This window comes from Mastigoproctus giganteus, chromosome 12, assembly GCF_048544385.1.
Source record: "Mastigoproctus giganteus isolate SK-2022 chromosome 12, ASM4854438v1, whole genome shotgun sequence".
Taxonomy (NCBI): domain Eukaryota; kingdom Metazoa; phylum Arthropoda; class Arachnida; order Uropygi; family Thelyphonidae; genus Mastigoproctus; species Mastigoproctus giganteus.
Genome location: NC_143586.1, coordinates 98,114,113 through 98,132,936, shown reverse-complemented (window position 1 = coordinate 98,132,936; position 18,824 = coordinate 98,114,113). Strand labels below are relative to the sequence as shown.

The 18,824-nt window shown below is 37.6% G+C and overlaps 1 protein-coding gene across 1 annotated transcript in view; it reads right to left on the bottom strand.

Moving 5' to 3' along the window:
* The window catches only part of LOC150077292 (uncharacterized), a 45,426-nt gene extending 31,228 nt beyond the window's left edge, over positions 1-14,198 (bottom strand). Inside the window, exon 1 of the mRNA XM_090386275.1 lies at positions 13,102-14,198. Within this exon, the coding sequence (XP_090242401.1) occupies positions 13,102-14,088 (987 nt within the window). The 5' untranslated portion in view covers positions 14,089-14,198. The remainder of the gene's footprint in view (positions 1-13,101) is intronic.
* Between the last annotated feature and the right edge of the window lie 4,626 nt (positions 14,199-18,824).

Below are 18,824 nucleotides of genomic sequence, written 5' to 3'. Positions count from 1 at the left end.
GCAGTAAGTCATAACTTACAAAAATCACTAGTTCAATTTAAGAAACAAGCTAATGAATGCTACAAGCCTATATAATACCGTAAAACACAATTTAATGTTAATTAATTAAGAATACAGTAAAAATTTCCAAAATACTTATCCATTCGCAGGAGCTCAAAAATCTACATCTATTGGAATCTCATACGGGAGACACCAATGGACGTATAAAGGGCAAAAGACAACAAAATAGGTGTTATCAGATAAACATTTTTGTAAATAGAATAAGGTTAATAGGTCCATTTTTCAATATTTGGTACTGTATGTACCATTTCCTTAAAATATATGAAATCCTTTTTATTAGAAACTTAGCATTTGACTTTAATCCCTTCTCCCTTAAAATTGCTGGATGTTACAGCAATATAATTGCCATATTTGAATTCAGAAACATCAAATCTACAAGCATCACCCTGAGTTTTAACAGGGAGCATAAAAATGTGGTTTTTTTTTTTTTTTTTTTTTGCCAAGCAGTGAAATCAGATCAAGAGTATTAGTCTCTCTCGTTGCCTCTCTAACATGCTGCTGTAGAAAACAGTCATCCAATAAATCCACAAAAGTCTTACTAGTCTGTGAGTGGCCAACACACAAGTTGCGATCAGTGTCTGGAAACTTAAAATTCCCCATTATAAGAAATTCTGATTTACTGGTCCACTATTTCCCTGGCTAACTATCAGACCGAGTCACAGCAGTATAACTGTCCCATCACATACAGAGGAAATACTGTACCTGAAGCCTGTCTAGAGGCTATAAGGTGGCAGCCCCACCACTAGACCTACCCTGCGAAAGGCTGGCAACCTATCCGGGGGACATTCTAAATACTCCAAATAAGCTCAAGGGAAAAAACTGGACGGATCTCAAGGGTAACGATCTAGACAATGGATATAGGACTACGATTAAGGAACTTAAAGTAGCAACTTGGAACATTAGGGAAATAAATCACAAATTAGATGAATTGACCATGGAACTAGAAATATTGACATAGCAGTCATTACCGAAACAAAAAAGAACAAAGGATCCAAAGAAATAAGTAACTTCATAATGATACCAGCATACCAAGTGATTGTTATTGTTTGTTATTTGGTTTTTAGGAGCATTAGCAACTAAGGCCATATTGCTCCGGGATATGCGGTGGTCATTCCCAGACCTTTCCGCATCCTCCATATTTGGTAGTGACGGGCTCGAACCCTGGTCTAATCAAGAAGCGTGTGCTACGCACTGCTGCTCCTTCCCCTCGCTACGGAGACACCGAGTACCAAGTGAAATGTGGGCATCATCAGGAGTTGCTGTTATAATAAAGAAAGAATGGGAAAACAATATTAGACTACTCTTGGATATCACCCAGAATATTAAAATTAAGACTAAAAATTCTATCTTATACAATAACAATCATTGGCATCTATGCACCAGTAGAAAGCAACACTGATGAAACCACAGAATTTTATGACAATGTGCAACAGATCATAGAAGACCAAACTAACAAAAACGAGTATCTCATACTAGTAGGAGATTTTAATGCAAGGGTTAGTGCTCAATCAGTAGACAAATGTATAGGATCAGAAGGGGAACCCGTGGTCAACAATAATGGAAGATGCTAATGCATTAAGGCTTAAAGCCTCAAGCTGCGAAAGAGATTAGACTGTGTGTTTTAGTGCAGTGGCATCATTTATACACAGCTAAATATAGATTAGCAAATTTGCAATAGCGGCATCGTTTAAGTTACCTTCACAACGAGTTGCCAAGACATTGTACTACTCGAATAAGTAACGCTTCACCCGAAGGAGAAGACTGTTGTTACTTATTCTCAGTGGATACCACCACCCAGACGGCATCGTTTCAGGGCTATTTGGCCCTTTTTTGGTGTTTTGCCATCATTACATCACTTGGGTACCCACCCACCCACTGAAGAAGGGCCAAATAGCCCTGAAACGGTGCCATCTGGGGGGGGGGGTATCCACTGAGAATAAGTAACAACAGTCTTCTCCTTCGGGTGAAGCGTTACTTATTCAAAGTAGTGCAATGTCATGGCAACTCGTCGTGAAGGTATTCACAATATGAGATGTAACTTAAACGATGCCGCTATTGCAAATTTGCTAATCTATATTTAGCTGTGTATAAATGATGCAATTGCACTAAAATACAGTCTAATGGAATATGCCTGATAGACTTCTGGCATTTTTAATAATGCTTAAAATTACAAATACTTTTTTCAGACAAGAATATCCATAAATTCACATGGGAAGCAAGAAACAAAGTCTATAATAGATTATATTATCATTAATGAAAATTTAAATGACAAAATTAGAGACACTAGAATATTCAGAGGCAGTGAAATTGACAGTGATCACTACCTAGTAGAAAGCACTTTCAAAATAAAAAGAAATTATCTTAATAAAAAGAAGATAATACCAACAAAAACTACTAAGAAATTAAAAATACATTTGCTGGAAGACGAAAGCACTAAATTCCTGTATGAAAGTCGATTGAAAGATAAACTCAAATCAGATGAAAGTGATAATGTTGAGAAAATCTTGTCAAACATGAAAAAATCAATTCTGGGAGCTGCTGAAGAAAGTCTTGGATATAAACCTATAAAAAATAAACACTGGCTAAGAACATGGAATGAAGAATTGAAACAAACAATCAATGAGAAAAAAAAAAAAAAGACCTATAAACTGTTCCTACAAACTAAAGACCTACATCTACACACAAAATATAAAAAGCTTAGAGCAGAAGTCAGAAAACTAACGAGAAGAATCAGACGAGATGACTGGGATAAATTTGTTAAATCTTTAGAACGTGATATCACGGGCCCACAGAGAAGAGGTTTTAAAATTTTTAAGAAATTACAACTAGACACAAATGAGCAAATAAAAACCAACTCCATCTCCCAAGCAGAATGGAAGCAACACTATTCCAAACTATGGTATAACCCAGGCACTAGGGAATTGGAAGATGAATCTGTGATAACCAAAGCTGAAATATAACAATGGAAAAACTAGAGTTAATATTACAAAAATCAAAAAACCCCAGGCATAGACAATTTGAATGTACAACTATTTAAATATGGGGGCACCTTACTAAAAAAACGCACTACTAAAATTATTTAACATCATATGGCATAAGCAACAGATACCCAAAGATTGGGAAACAGGAATAGTAATCAATTTACACAAAAAAGCTCCAGAAATAACCCTAACAACTACAGAGGGATAACACTGCTGTTAACTGCTGCAAAGCTACTAAAGAATAAACTTAATAAATACAGTGAACAATTCTTAGAAGAACAATGTGGGTTCAGAAAAGGGAGAAGCACAACAGATGCCATTTTCTCACTACAACAAATTTTGGAGAAAAGAAGAGAATTCGATCTACCAACATTTCTGCTCTTTATTGATTATGAAAAAGCATATGACAATATAAACCGAGGAAAACTTTGGCAGATTCTACGTGAAGAAAATATCACAACCCAACTCCGGAAAGCGATCCAAAGCCTATATAAAAACTCAAGTCTGTATAAAATATTCTAATGGCCAACTATCAGGCCCAATTAACACCAATAAAGGAGTGAAACAAGGATGTTTCCTATCACCAAATTTATTTAATATCTATATCAATAAAATTCTTAAAGAATGGAAACAAACAATTAACAGTGGAATACAGCTGAACAACAGGAATAAAATCCAAACTATATTATATGCCGATGATCAAGTTATAATTGCAAAATCCAAAGATGAACTACAGATAGCAGCAAATGAACTTAATAAAATGGGTAAAAAGTAAAAGATGAAAATCTTCACCTCAAAAACAAAATCAATTGGATTATGTGGAAAACACATACAAAGAGTCAATATTGATGATAAAATAATAGAACAAATATCTGACTTCACCTATTTGGGAAATTTAATATCAAATGAAGGGAAAGACATCCACACTAAACTACAAAAATATAATAAAATGAATGGAACGATTAAACGCCACTTCGGAAAACAAATGACAACTGAAACAAAATTAAGACTGCACAACATCACTTCAAAACCATCCCTGTGAGACTTGTGTCATAAATAAGAAATATGCACACAAACTAGAAGCAGCACAAATGAGATTTTTAAGACCATTATTAGGCTTTATAAGACTAGACCACCAAAGAAATTTAGATATCTGCAAGAAATTAAAAGTAAATGACATAAAACAGTATCAGGAAAAATGGATCAGTCACATAGAAAGAATGAACCCAGACCAGATCCCAAAATTAGCCTTTAACTACAAACCTACAGGCAAGAGATGTCTTGGTCAACCAACTAAGATGTTGGTCGACCAAGACAACAATGGCGAGATCAAGACCACTCCAAGAGCTACAACGGAACAGGTCTTAAAAAACTTAAGCTGGACCAAGTTCATGATGACGACTATTTCTCTGTACAGCTGTTCGTTGTACTCATCAGGCCTAACACACCCCTACTCTCATTTTCGCTTTCCACTGCTATGTCACACAAACTAACCAAATGTTGCACTGGCCACCCATGTCAACTGGATGCACTGCCTTAGATTTTATGTTCTTCTTAACGAAGAGCATAACCCACCTCCTATACTGTCTATCGTTTGTGTATATATGTACTCGCCATATTCAAATTCTGCATACATTATATGAGTGACACTACGTCTCTAAAATCCCAACGTCTGCATTTGATGTCTTGACCAGCACTTCAAATTCATCAAATTTATTTAATATACTCCTAGCATTGGTGTACATTTAAATATATATGGCACCTGTTCTTACTCTTAGTTACCCTAACACAGCACATGTATTTACTTGTTTCACAATGACTACCAGCAGTTCTGAAATCCCCATTACCTCGCTTTCAAGGCTACTGCTGCTCATATCCACGAGTTTTAAAAAATTTAATTTCCTTAGTTTCCCCCAGAAATTCTAGAACATTCCATTCCTCATTGCCTCCACCAGAAAAAGTCACTGTACAGCACTATTGGGCATATATTAATGGCAATGCCACATTTGGGAATATTTGTATACATATGCTCACGCTCTATACAACGTTCCATGGTAGTGGTTCTTTACTTAAAGGTGAATCTATTTTAAAACTCTGTGAAGTTTAATGCTGTGGTCATAATTATCTGTGCTACATCATCAGGGCTTATTGTGTACTTTAATATTGCGCGTTAGAATTTTTTTTTATAAATTTGTTCTTAAAAAAAAAAAAAAAATTAAAAATAAAAGTGGAAATGGAACATGTCTGGTAGTAAGAGCAGAAGTGCAACTGTCAGTGAAAATGTGGTTAAAAGACCACGCAAATTTATAACATTCGAAGGAAGAGTGGGCAATCACATCCTACAGTTTGTAGGGAGCTACATATCGCCCCCTCCACTGTAAGAACAATCATGAAAAATGCTGATAAAATTAAAGACTGCAGAAACTGCAAGAAGGAAAACTGCTACAAGTCTTAGATACTCATGTCCTGCAATTAGAAAATTGGAACAATTACTCTCATTGTGGGTTGAGGAGTTAAATGCATGAGATATTCCTCTATATAAAGTGAAGAGTAAAGAGTTTACTTGATGATATAAAAGAAAATGAGGAAGGCAGTAATGAAACTTTCATAGCAAGCAAAGGCTGATTTGCTAATTTCAAGCAGCAAACTCAAATTTACAATATAAAATTAGACAGAATTAACAATATAAAATTAACAAGGTCAGGTGAATATCCATCTAATCTTGTTTTCAATGTGGATGAAACTTTATTGGAAGATGCTTTCAAGAACTTTCATCTCCCGTGAAGAGCAGCATGCACCTAGATTTAAATCTAGCCAGACCATTTAAAAAAAAAAAACTCTTCTTCTCTGTGGAAATGCTTCAGGAACTACAAAACTGAAGCCATTGCTCATCTATCACTCTGAACCACCAAGGGTAATGAAGGGACTCCTTAAAACAATTTACCAATCATTTGGATTTCAAACTGAAGGGCTTGGGTGACAAGATGCCTTCACAAACTGGTGACCAATCATTTTTGTCGAATGGTACATTGCTACTGTGATGAAAATAATTATCCAAGGAGGCACTACTTTCACTGGACGATGCCCCAGGACTTCCAAACATTGGAGCAATAAGGACAACTGTGGATGCAAAGGTTGAATATCTGCCACCTAATATCACCTCCCTTTTACAACCAATGGACCAGGGCATAATAGCATGCAACATCCTGTGAAAGAAAAGCAGAGGTTCTATAATATCCTGGAGGGCACTGGTGCTGCTTGGAAGGAGGTCACATCAACTTGCATGAACAGAGTGTGGCAGAAAGTGTGGCCCGAGTGTTGAAATCACTGCAATTGCTCAGGAGGTAGGGCTTGACAACACCTGAACCTGGTGATGCAACTGAGTTGTTGGAGAGCCATTCCCAGCCTCTTAAAAATGAAGAATTGGAAGATTTGGCTGCACAGTTAACAGAAACAGCAAGAACAAGAGCCCATTTTATCAATAAAAACTCATGACTTGCAGGAAATTCTGGCTGGGATTGATAGTTCCCTGTAGATTTTAGGCAACATTGATCCTGACTGGGAATGGAGCTGTTCTATTAGAAGAAGCATCAATAGTGTTTCAGCCTTACTACATTGAAAGGACAGAACTCATGGGATACCTGGTTCCTGGGCAACACAATGCTGACACCCCTCACTTGTGGAAGAACCCACCGCTTGGCAGGTATATAGGTACACAGCATTTTTTCCTGCATTCACGTAGATGGTAACTGCAAATGATAATGAGGACTCAATGCATGGGCCACTATCACGAAAGTGGTACAGAAATTGTGCTAACCCTGTTCACCAGTATGAAGAGTATTGGGAATACACCATTTCCAGAACATCTCATCGTAGACAACACTGTGGGTGGAGAAAGGTGGATGAATGTGGCTGTCGACGTCTGTCTCACATTGTTTCAGCCAACGGGAGAGCAACAGAGGCACAAACCAACGATTTCAACAAGGGAGGTGCCAGAAAGGCTCCACCAAGACCATCAGGTGATTATTAGTTGCAATAGACTATGGGAGCCACCAACCCACCAGTCCCATTGCACCACGACACAGGACTTAATACCTCAACTTGGAAAAAGAACATCGGCACTGGACCATGGATGATCGGAGATGGGTCGTCTGGTCCGATGATTCCCATTTCCAATTATTTTGAGAGTGGACAGGAGGGTGCATATCTGGCAGAAACTGCACGATGCACCATTATGTCAACAAGGAACTGTTCAGGCAGGTGGAGAGTTGGTAATGGTCTGGGGCATGTTCAACTGGCACACATTGGGACCTCTGGTACATTTAGACATCTCTGAATGGTCCAGGTTACATGGCCATCCTGGCAGACCATCTGCATCCCTTCACAGTCATGCACCCACATGGCAATGGACTCTTCCAGCAGGATAACGCAACTCCCCACAGGACCGTGGTGACTAGAACATGGTTCAAAGAGCATTCCGCAGATTTTACCACCATGGAATGTCCTATCCTTTCAGACTCAAACCCTGTGGGACTTCTTTTGGATGCTGTGGAAAGGTCCATTCGCGCTTTGGATCCTCCACCCAGGAATGCGAAGGAATTATGGACAGTGGTGCAGCAGGCATGAATGGAACGTTTTTGAGAATTAATGGTCTGTGCCTCACTGTATGACTGCCGTTATCCAAGCAAAAGGTGGGCCTACCCGTTGCTAGATAGGTATCTCATGATTTCTGTCCACTCAGTGTACTACTCTTTTCTGCCAGAGGTAATTTAAAAAACAACCCTTCTTACTTATTTAACAAAAATAATCTGGAGCCTCCAGCTAACCCAAAGATGGCAGAAAATAATCCAGTAGAGCCTAACGATCCACAACCAAGGCTTTCATCTCATCAGTAATACCTACTTATTTATATTTTATTTCAGAATATATGTGATTTAAATGCATGTATATAATGTTTATGTTAAATTAAATATTAAAATTTTCGTATACTTGAAATGCATCCCATTGAAATATATTTTAATTTGGGTTTCATTTATGCCGATTCGATATTAACATAAGATGCAAGAAAGCAAGCTTATGCATCATCGGCCAAAAAAAAAAAAAAAAAACCTCCCATTTCACTCCTCCATTCATTCCAGATGCCTGTCCAGCTCGGCCTTCAATTTATTTAGGCTATCAACTTCCACAACAAAAGATGGAAGTCTGTTCCACCAATCAACTACCCGCTAGCTAAAGTCAAATTTCCGCACCTATTCTACAACTGTCTTTCCTCAATTTGAAACTGTGCCCCCTTAGATTCTTATTCTGAGCAAAAGGAAGAATCCCATCATTCAGCTTGCTCAACCCATTCAAGGCCTTATACACCTCAATTAGATCACCTTGCAAGTGCCTACTCTCCACGTGCTGTATTTACAGAACTTAAGCCTTTCTTGGTAAAAGCACCCCTTTGTTCCCCTCAACAATCTTGTTGTCCTTCTTTGTACTCATTCTAGCAACCCTACATCCATCCTAAAATGAGGCCTCCAGACCTGTAAACAGTAGATACCCTAGGTGTGGTGTGACCATTGCCTTGTATAATGGGATAACCACTTCCCTGTCAGCAAAATTCCTATATATCATTGACAAGACTCCATGACCTGCACTGGCAACCCCTCTGCACTGTTCAGCAAACTTCATATTTGACTGCACAATTACCCCCAGGTCTTTTTCACTTTTCACACAGGCGCCTCCGTAGCCAGGTGGGAAGGAGCAGCAGTGCGTAGCACACGCTTCTTGATTAGACCGGGGTTCGAGCCCGTCACCACCAAATACGAAGGACGTGGAAAGGTCAGGGAATGACCACCGCATATCCCGGAGCAATATGGCCTTAGTTGCTAATGCTCCTAAAAACCAAATAACAACGATAACAACACTTTTCACTTCCCTGAGTGTAGGTAGTACCACACAGTTGGTATGTTTCTCTTTGGTTATTGCTACCCATATGCAGTACTTAGCATTTGTCAATGTTAAATTTCAGTTGCCACTTTTCAGCCCATTTGCCTAACTTATCTAGATCCAGTTGGAGTAGCATACAGTACTGTCTTTACTGTCATTAACAACCCTGCCAACATTTGTCTCATCTACAAACATGGACATTAATCCTTATATATATATCAGTGATAAATATTCAAAACAACAATGGGCCAAACACCGAGCCCTGGGGAACTCCATTAATAACATTTGTCCACGAAGAGCAGTGTCCATCGATTACCACTCTCTGTTGTCTTCTACTCAACCATCCCTTTATCCATTGTACCAACTTACCCTTAATGCTATACCTCTCCAATTTGTACAGTAGTCTCCCATAGGCGCTTCTGTAGCCAGGTGGGAAGGAGCAGCAGTGCATAGCACACGCTTCTTGATTAGACCGGGGTTCGAGCCCGTCACCACCAAATACGGAGGATGCGGAAAGGTCAGGAAATGACCACCGCATATCCCGGAGCAATATGGCCTTAGTTGCTAATGCTCCTAAAACCAAATAACAATAGTCTTCCATGTGCAACAGTATCAAAAGCTTTCCTGAAATCCAAGCATATAATATCAAAATTATTTTTGGCGTTCAGTTCCTTTTTGACCACATCATAGTATCCAATCAAATTGGTGAGACAAGACCACCCTTTAATGTAATGCTGTGTCTTAACTATTACTGCAGTCTTGTCTAGATGATCCTGCAATGCTTCTTTAACCAGTGATTCCATAATTTTTTCCGGGAACACAAGTTAAACTAACAGGTCTATAGTTACCTGTGTCACCTTTTGAACGTCCTTTGTGAATTGGTGATACATTTGCACACCTCCAGTCCATGGGGACCTCCCCCGAGTCCAAGGAAGCTCTCATAATTATGGCTAAGGGTTTGCTTACTTTCCCCACTGCCTCCTTCAATATAACTGGATAGATCCTGTCCACCCTAGGCAACTTTATGTTTAATTTCAACAATTCCTCCTCCACTTTGCTCTCAGTTATTGCAAAATCACTTAGCTCCCTGTTAGAGTTTGATAAACTTTTGGCACTACCCGCCTTGAATAACTCCTCATGTGTGTATGTAGATGCAAAATACTCATTCAGTTTATCAACTACCTAAGCATGATCATCAATAGTCAACCCATCTATGTTAAATGGCCCAATCTGATTCATTCCTTTCCTTCTAGAATTTACATAAGCAAAGGATCCTTTGCTTATGTAAATTATGCATCCTTTGCCAAGGATTTCTCATAATCTGCCTTCGCCTACCTAACTTCCTTTGTGACTTGATTACAGACTAATTTATATCTGCAATAGGCTTCTGTGTCATCTCATACTTTATATGCACCCCATACATTTTTTTTCTCTGCCACAAGCCTCATTAGTTCATCTGACATCCATTTAGGCCTAAACGCTGAACAGTATTTCTTAGTTGGAATGAAAAGCCTAGTAGCCTCCAAAATTAAATCCCTGAAGGCTTCCCATTTAGAATTAAACATTGGTAACATCATCAGTTGATCCTACTGTACAGAATTTAAAAACTGTGTGAGACCCCTTGTAATCTCCTTCACAAAAGCAAAAGCCCTTCCCGTTAGCCTTGATGGTAGTTACTTCCTTAAGTAATTCCCACATCAGTACATTGTGATCACTGTCACCCAGTGGTTCCTTTATCTGCAAGTTCTTAATGCATGAATAATCAGATTAATACTCTTAATCTGATTATCTGCTGATAATCAGATTAAGAGTATTACTCCCTCTGGTTGCCTCTCGAACATGCTGCCGTAGAAAATAGTCATCCAATAAACACACAAATTTTTGCTAGTGTGCAAGTGACCAAACCACAAGTTCCAGTCAATATCTGGAGAGTTAAAATCCTCCATTATAAGACATACTGATTTATTGGCCCACTATTTCTTTGCACAATATGCGCCTCCGTAGCCAGGTGGGAAGGAGCAGCAGTGCGTAGCACACGCTTCTCGATTAGACTGGGGTTCGAACCAGTCTCCACCAAATACGGAAGATGCGGAAAGGTCAGGGAATGACCACCGCATATCCCAGAGCAATATGGCCTTAGTTGCTAATGCTCCTAAAAACCAAATAAACAACTCTGCACAATTGCTCATTATACTCATCAATCCTCTAACACACACCTACTCTCATTTTTCCTTTACACCGGAACTCTAGGAACTCTAGGAACTCAACTAGGAACTCAAGGTTTCTTGAGGAACTCAAGAAACCCCAGCATAAACCAAGGGTCCCCTGTATAGTTTAACAAATTCGTATTCTTTGGATAGCTTTAGCAACGTTTAACAAAACTTAAAACATTAACAGTATACTTTCATTCTTTCTCAAAATTATTTATCCTGTTACTTTTTGTACCAATGTCACACAATTGTTCAGCCCACACTTTTTTTGATTCCTAGATTTACCATTGGACTACAACAAAATATCAGTTTTATTGTTCTCAGTAATAAAATATTATAACCAACCAACCTTCAAAATTGCTCCGCCATGTTTAAAAGTACACAGATTAATTATCCACCTTGTTTCCATATGCAGTATAGAGAGACAGCTGTATAGACTTAATTTTATTAATTACACATAACTGCTTATATTAACTTCCAGAAATGCTAAAAGAGAAAAAAATAGTTTAATTACTTACACATCAGAATTAATGAGACAAGTAAACCTGTATTTTTTTTTTTTTTTTTTTGCAAATGTAACTCACTCTTAGCACACACACACATTTAACAAAATCCACCTTCTTGCAGACCCCAAAAGTTCCACAGACCATAATTTGCATGCACCCGTTTTATACTGAAAATAGAATGCACTTAAAATTTATTACCTGAGAAAACCAACTACTCAAATGATCCCAGTCCCAATAATTTTGGGTAATCATGTTTCTACAATACTTGCTAGTATATGCTTAAACAGTTTTCTTTGTATTAAGTGATATTTAATTTTGTAATAACATACAAAGAGGGGGAGAGCATTTTGTCTTTAATATCTGAAGAAAACTAAATGTTTTAGAATCTATCTTGATGCTTTCATCAGTAATATGAGAGCTCTGTGATATGCTGTTATTTCCAAATTCTCTCATCCTACTAAGCAAAGCACAAGGATTGATTACAAAACATATAAGATGTTTTGTCTTCAGATATTCAAGACTGCAAGTCTTGAATTTCCTTGCTCCATTTCCTTGACAAGCTATTACAGAATTAAACAAAGTGAAAAGCTTGGAATCCAAAATGTTTTGCTTTTTCACAGGGTAGTCAACTGTACAAGAGCAGAGAGAAAATTTCCAAATACTAATTTCTTTTTGCTTTACCTATTTCCTAGACTGTACATCAATGTTACTATGCATTAGCAAAGTATAAAATCATTCATTTTGCAAGCCATTCAATACTAGTTCACAGTACAGAACAATACAGTAGTGTCAGTAGTTTTCAAAGCTACTTAATTGCTGAAATCATATTGCACCATTCATACCCTCATACTAAAAAATATTGGACAATCAAAATACTCATACCAGAAGCAGCATTTGAACCCATGATCTTGATTTCTTAAGCAAGTACATTAACCAAACCTGCAGTACAGGTAAACATTTTGTCTTAATGGTGGTGACTATCACTCCGTGGAGGTTATAGGGATCAGAGCTATTGTATTATCTAAGAAAAATAATGTATTATCACTGAATCTTAAAGCTTTATATGCATAGACTTCAATAAATCTGAATGTGATATGTACCAGAAGATGCTAGATTTATGAGGCTCTACTGTGGCTCTATCCACAGAGCAAAAAGTGTTTTTCCAAATTGATTAATTTTAAACACAACATAGATTCCATCTATATACTATTGATTATAATTTGAGCCTTAAGGCTATTGAACTGTGTGCAGATGGAAATAACCTTATATATATATATATATATATATATATATATATATAGTAATGGGGGGAAATACACAAACTTCATATTTTCTCTATTTTATATAAAAATAATAATGCAATTCTATAAATTGTATAAAAAAATACATATAAAATGCTCTTTAACTTACTTTCCTTACTTTATTTACTGCTGTATGATATGGATTCATGTGGGAATTCCATCTCTTATTTATATCACAAAGACCATTGTAGTGTTCCTTATTCACAATTTCTAGGTTGTAATCACATATACCTTGTAATACTACTTCATCAGCTTTTGAGTTTTTTAACTGAGTCACTGCACTATCAGTATTCACTTTACTGCTATTTATTATTGAACTTATTTGACTGACTAGTAGTTGCTCCTGAAGTGGGCAGAAGTCTTGTTCCAGTAAAACTGCTTCACATAAGAGAGTGCCATCATCACTATCATCATCAGAAAAGTCAGATTCATATGCAGAGTTGTCTGAATCACTATCATCACCAAGACCAAGTATAAAAGCTATAGTAGCACTGTAACAAGCAGGTTTTTCAATCATGTTATCAGAATTTTTTTCTTTATTTATCAAAGACTTTGATCCCAGTTTCTCCCTGCAAGAAATGTTTGATTTAAATTCTTTTTTTTCATTATGAATAGTAGAAATACAAATATCAGATCCCCTCTGACAATTTTTCCTTATTGGTGATGACATCTGTTTAGAATTGCACACATATTCACTAGGAAAGTGTCTTCTTAAATTATTTTCTTGCAACTGAACCAGAGAATTGGCACCTACAGGACACCTTTCTGAACTAACAGCATCTGAAAAATGTGGCTTTACTGGAACTGTGGGTATCTGCTGTTCATTTTTCCGTTTTCCAAAACTTTCCTGCTCAGTAATAGCAGTCTTAAGATTTCTTTTAAGAATACTTGCATATGACGGTTTCTCCCTTATACTGTTGTCTCTACAATTTTCTGCACATCTAACAGACATAAGATTTTTTTTAATGTCACTAGAATATCTTGGTTTCTCAATCAAGCTTTTGCTTTTCAATTCACAGAAGGAATTCTTTTTGGTACACTCAAGTGGTATATTCTGACTTGTATCAATAATAATGTTATTCAAAGGGGCTAGCATTGTTATTATTAAGTTTTCTTGATTACACTTAAAAGAATAAAAGAAAGAAAAAAGTTTTAAGAAAATTGTAGCAAATTCTAGTAACACAAATGGACAATTACTAGAATTAAATATTTTAGCAGTTCTTTTACTTCATACATAAAGAGGAAAATATTCTTCTCAGACAACTAATGGTTACTCGAATAAGTTAACGCTTTCTGAAAGCTTTTGGAAAAAAAAAAAAAAAAAAAAAAACAGACGGGATTTATCGAAGGTAAAGGCTATGGGTATTATTAATCAGATTATTTCATATACGTGAAGGATACTAGTACCCAGAAATAAAAAGGCAGTAAAGCACCCAGTTTCGAGACCAATATTTTACTTGACGTATTCAAAGTATTTTTCGAATGACGAAACGAAGCCATTAAATAGGTATGAATTTGGTGGAATATAAGACGTTCATTCCATCGCTAATTCCAGTATGCTACTACACCAAAACTCAAGAATTATAATTACTTCTTTCGCTGTCTTCGGGAATAAAATGGCATTCGCAATTATCAAAACATTGTACGTTACCTAAGAGCACATTTACTTGGGCAAAAATCAAAATTCTTGTAGTATGCTTGCATTTCCTCGCGTCGACCTATATTTGACATACAAATATCACTAAATTCCACTTTGAGAATATATCCGAAGGGCTTATTAGGATTTCCAAGTGAAGTCCCATTAATTACCTTATAGCATTCAGTACCTGGATTACTAAATACATTCATATCCAAACAATAGTTTAAAACATTCGTAATGAATACCACCAAACTAGCGAAATATACCATGATCACATTACACTTTTATCACAAGAGAACACATAACTGCAATGTCGGCGAAGTTACTTCTCATTTTGAAGATGAAAGCGGATTGATATTATAAATAGCATGCCATCGATAAACATTCCTCAAATATTAAAAATTATAGCATATATACATCAAAAAATTTCTATTATAATAATAATGTATAAACATATTCTTATAAAACTAATATCGGAAATATAATTTAAATCATATGCTTGTACATATACATGGAACTAAGTTTTATCTCTTGCATCAGAAATTTACCACTACACTGGCTGTTACGTACATCCCAATGCTTTAGAACGCGTGCGTCATTTAAGTCAATGCACAGAGTACATGTAGTAAGATATTATTATTATTATTATTATTATTATTATTATTATTAGCCATATGGTACAAGGAAGCCTGAGGCTTATGCTGCACCAGCCAAAAAAAAAAAAAAAAAGAAAGAAAATTCCCCCAGATTTACCCCCTGAGAGAGAGAGAGAGAGAGAGAGAGAGAGAGAGAGAGAGAGAGAGAGAGAGAGAGAGAGAAGTATAAAGGAATCACCAAGAAAGAGAAGAATGATGATATCCAACTCAGGACCCTGGGTTTGCCAAGCCCATACTCACCAGATGTGAGCCCCCTTATGTATTGTTGTTTTTGCAATAGGGTTTTAAAAGCACCAGCGACTTATTGCTCCATGTATATTGTCTGTAAATTGCGTGTGTTCTTGGGTCGATTTTCTGTTTTTGGACGAAAACCCCAAGTTTCCAGGAGAAAAACCACGCTTCCTTCTGAGACCGATTAACTCAGCCATGTTATGAAAAATACCCATAAAAATTCCTCCAGTCATCGACGGGACTCGAACTCAGGTCTTTTCCATCCCGTGTGGGGAGGACGGCGATCCTACCAACTGTGCTACCCACGAGGGCCTGGACTATTCATCATCATCATCATCACCATTTTCAATCAAATGCAGGATGAAGGCTTCTCCAGCAACTTTCCAGTTCCTTCTGTTTTGTACAATGGCCATCCATTTACTACCCATAAACTCATGAATTTCATCTGTCCGTCTCCATTTTGGTCTTCCAAGTTTTCTTCTAGCTCACCTTGGGTACCGTTCTGTAATTTTCTTAGTCCAGCTGTCATCATGTCTTCGAGCAATGTGTCCTGCCCAAGACCATTTTAGTTCTTTAGTTTTGATAAGAATGTCCTTTACTTGATTTTTATGCCTAATCCAGGTGTTTCTCTACTTATCCAACAATCAGATTCCCAATATAATTCGTTACATTCTTCGCGTGTAGATCTCAGTTTCTCTTGCATTCTTTTGGTGAGTGCCCAAGTTTCACTTCCATACGTCATGGTGGGAAGTATACATTGGTTCATTATTTTACGTTTCAGACAAATTTGGATATTGCTCCTCAGTATGTGACTATATTTCCTGAATGTTATCCGTCCAAAATTTATTCTTCTCTTGACTTCCAGCCATTTATCATTATTACAGCTAATGACTTGTCCCAGATAACTATATGACTCCAACTTTTCAATTACTGCTCCTTCAATCATTTGGATAAGTGGAACAGGACTAGGATATGTCAACAACAGGACCAGGATACGTCATCAACCTTTGCCAGGGGCAAAGGTTGATGACGTTGTAGAGCGGATATCATCTTTTAAGGGCATAAAAGGTGATATAGTTGTACACGTTGGCACTAATGATATTAAGAGTAGGAGACCGGCGGAATTACTTAACAAGTACAGGTCACCTGATGAAAAAAAGCCGTGAATTAGGGTTGAATTTGAAAGTGTCTGCAATTCTGCCCAGATACGATAGGAGGGAGTATATGGTGAGAGCCCTGTCGATCAATTCGGCCCTAGAAAGATTGTGCAGGGCTCAGGGGGAAGAATTTTTTTCAGCCTGGTCTGTACTTGTTAACAGGAGAGACTGCTTCTACAGTGATGGGATACACTTAAATAGAAAGGGTTCAAGAATGTTTGCTGATGCTAGTGAGGCAGTGTCAGGTGGGTCGAAAACTGCTAGATTGGGGGGATACAAGGACTAATAGATTAACAGTAGACACTGGCAGAGGAGAAAGTGATTCTTGCACTGCTTCTATTGGAATGAGCAGCAGCCTGGAAAATAAGATGCAGGATATTTCAGAGACTGCTGGGAGTCACTGCGGTACAAGTAAACACATGGGTGTGTTAGGGTGGCTAAGAGGAAGAGCAGATGCATGTATACTTGCGTATACACCAATGCTAGGAGTTTAGTAAATAAATTTGATGAATTTGAGGTATTGCTCAAAACATCAAAGGCAGATATTGTTGGGATTTCAGAGACGTGGTGTCACACAGATATAAGGAATGCAGAACTGGAATTTGGGGAGTACAATGTCTACAGAAAGGATAGACAGGATAGGAAGGGAGGAGGGGTTATGCTATTAGTTAAGAAACACATAAAATCCAAGGAAGTGAAGCCAGTCGACATCGCTGGACAGTGCAGTGTCGAGTCAGTTTGGTGTGACATAAGCATTGGGAGATCAAAATTGAGAGTAGGAGTGTGCTATAGGCCTAATGACTCTGATGAGTATAATAAGAAACTGTACAGAGAAATCGAGTGGGCCAGTAAATCAGAGAGTCTTATAATGGAGGATTTTAATTTCCCAGATATTGACTGGAATTTTGGGGTTGGACACTTGCACACTAGCAAGGCTTTTGTGGATTTATTGGAAGATTGTTTTCTACATCAGCATGTTCAGGAGGCAACTAGAGGGAGTAATACTCTTGATCTGATTATCACTAGTGATTCTTCATGCATTAAGAATCTGCAGATAAATGGACCACTAGGTGGCAGTGATCACAGTGTTCTGAAGTGGGAGTTACTCAAAGAGGTAACTACCATTAGGGGTAAAGGGAAGGGGTATTGCTTTCGTAAAGACGACTACGATGGACTGAGACAGTATTTAAATTCTATACAGTGGGATCAATTGATGATGTTACCAACAGCATATTCAAAATGGGAAGCATTCAAAGAACTTAGCTTGGAAGCTACTAGGCTTTACATACCAACTAAGAAATATTGTTCAAGGTTTAGGATTAAATGGATGTCAGATGAACTAATGAGGCATATGGCAGAGAAGAAAAATGCATGGGATATATACAAATTAACACGTGACACAGAAGCCTATGATAGATACACGTTGATCTGTAACCAAGTTACAAAGGAGGTTAGGCAGATTACGAGAGATCCTTGGCAAGGGATGCGAATAAAAACAGCAAAGAGTTCTTTACTTATGTAAACTCTAGAAGGAAGGGGATGAATCAGATTAGTCCACTTGATATCGATGGGTCAACTGTTGATGACCCTGCTCAGGTAACTAACAAACTAAATGAATATTTTGTTCACACATGAGGAGTTATTCAGCGAGGGGAATTCCAGAGGTGTATTCAACTCTGGCAGTAAGCTAGAGAATCTTGTAATAACTGGGAGTAAAGTGGAGGAGAAATTGTTGAAGATAAACACAAGAAAGGCAGCTGGGGTGGATGGGATCTATCCAGTTATATTAAAGGAGGCAGCAAATGAAGTAAGCAAACCCTTAGCCATAATTATGAGAGCTTCCTTGGACTCAGGGGAGGTACCCATGGACTGGAGATGTGCAAATGTGACCCCAATTCACAAGGGAGGTTCAAAGGCTGACACAAGTAATTATAGACCTGTGAGTTTAACTTCTGTTCAAGGAAAATTAATGGAGGCACTAGTTAAAGAAGCACTGCAGGATCATTTAGACAAGACTTCAGTTATAGCTCGGACACAGCATGGTTTTGTTAAGGGGAAGTCTTGCCTGACCAATTTGATTGGATACTATGATGCAGTGACAAAGGAACTGGATGCAGGGAATAACTTTGATATTATATACTTGGATCTT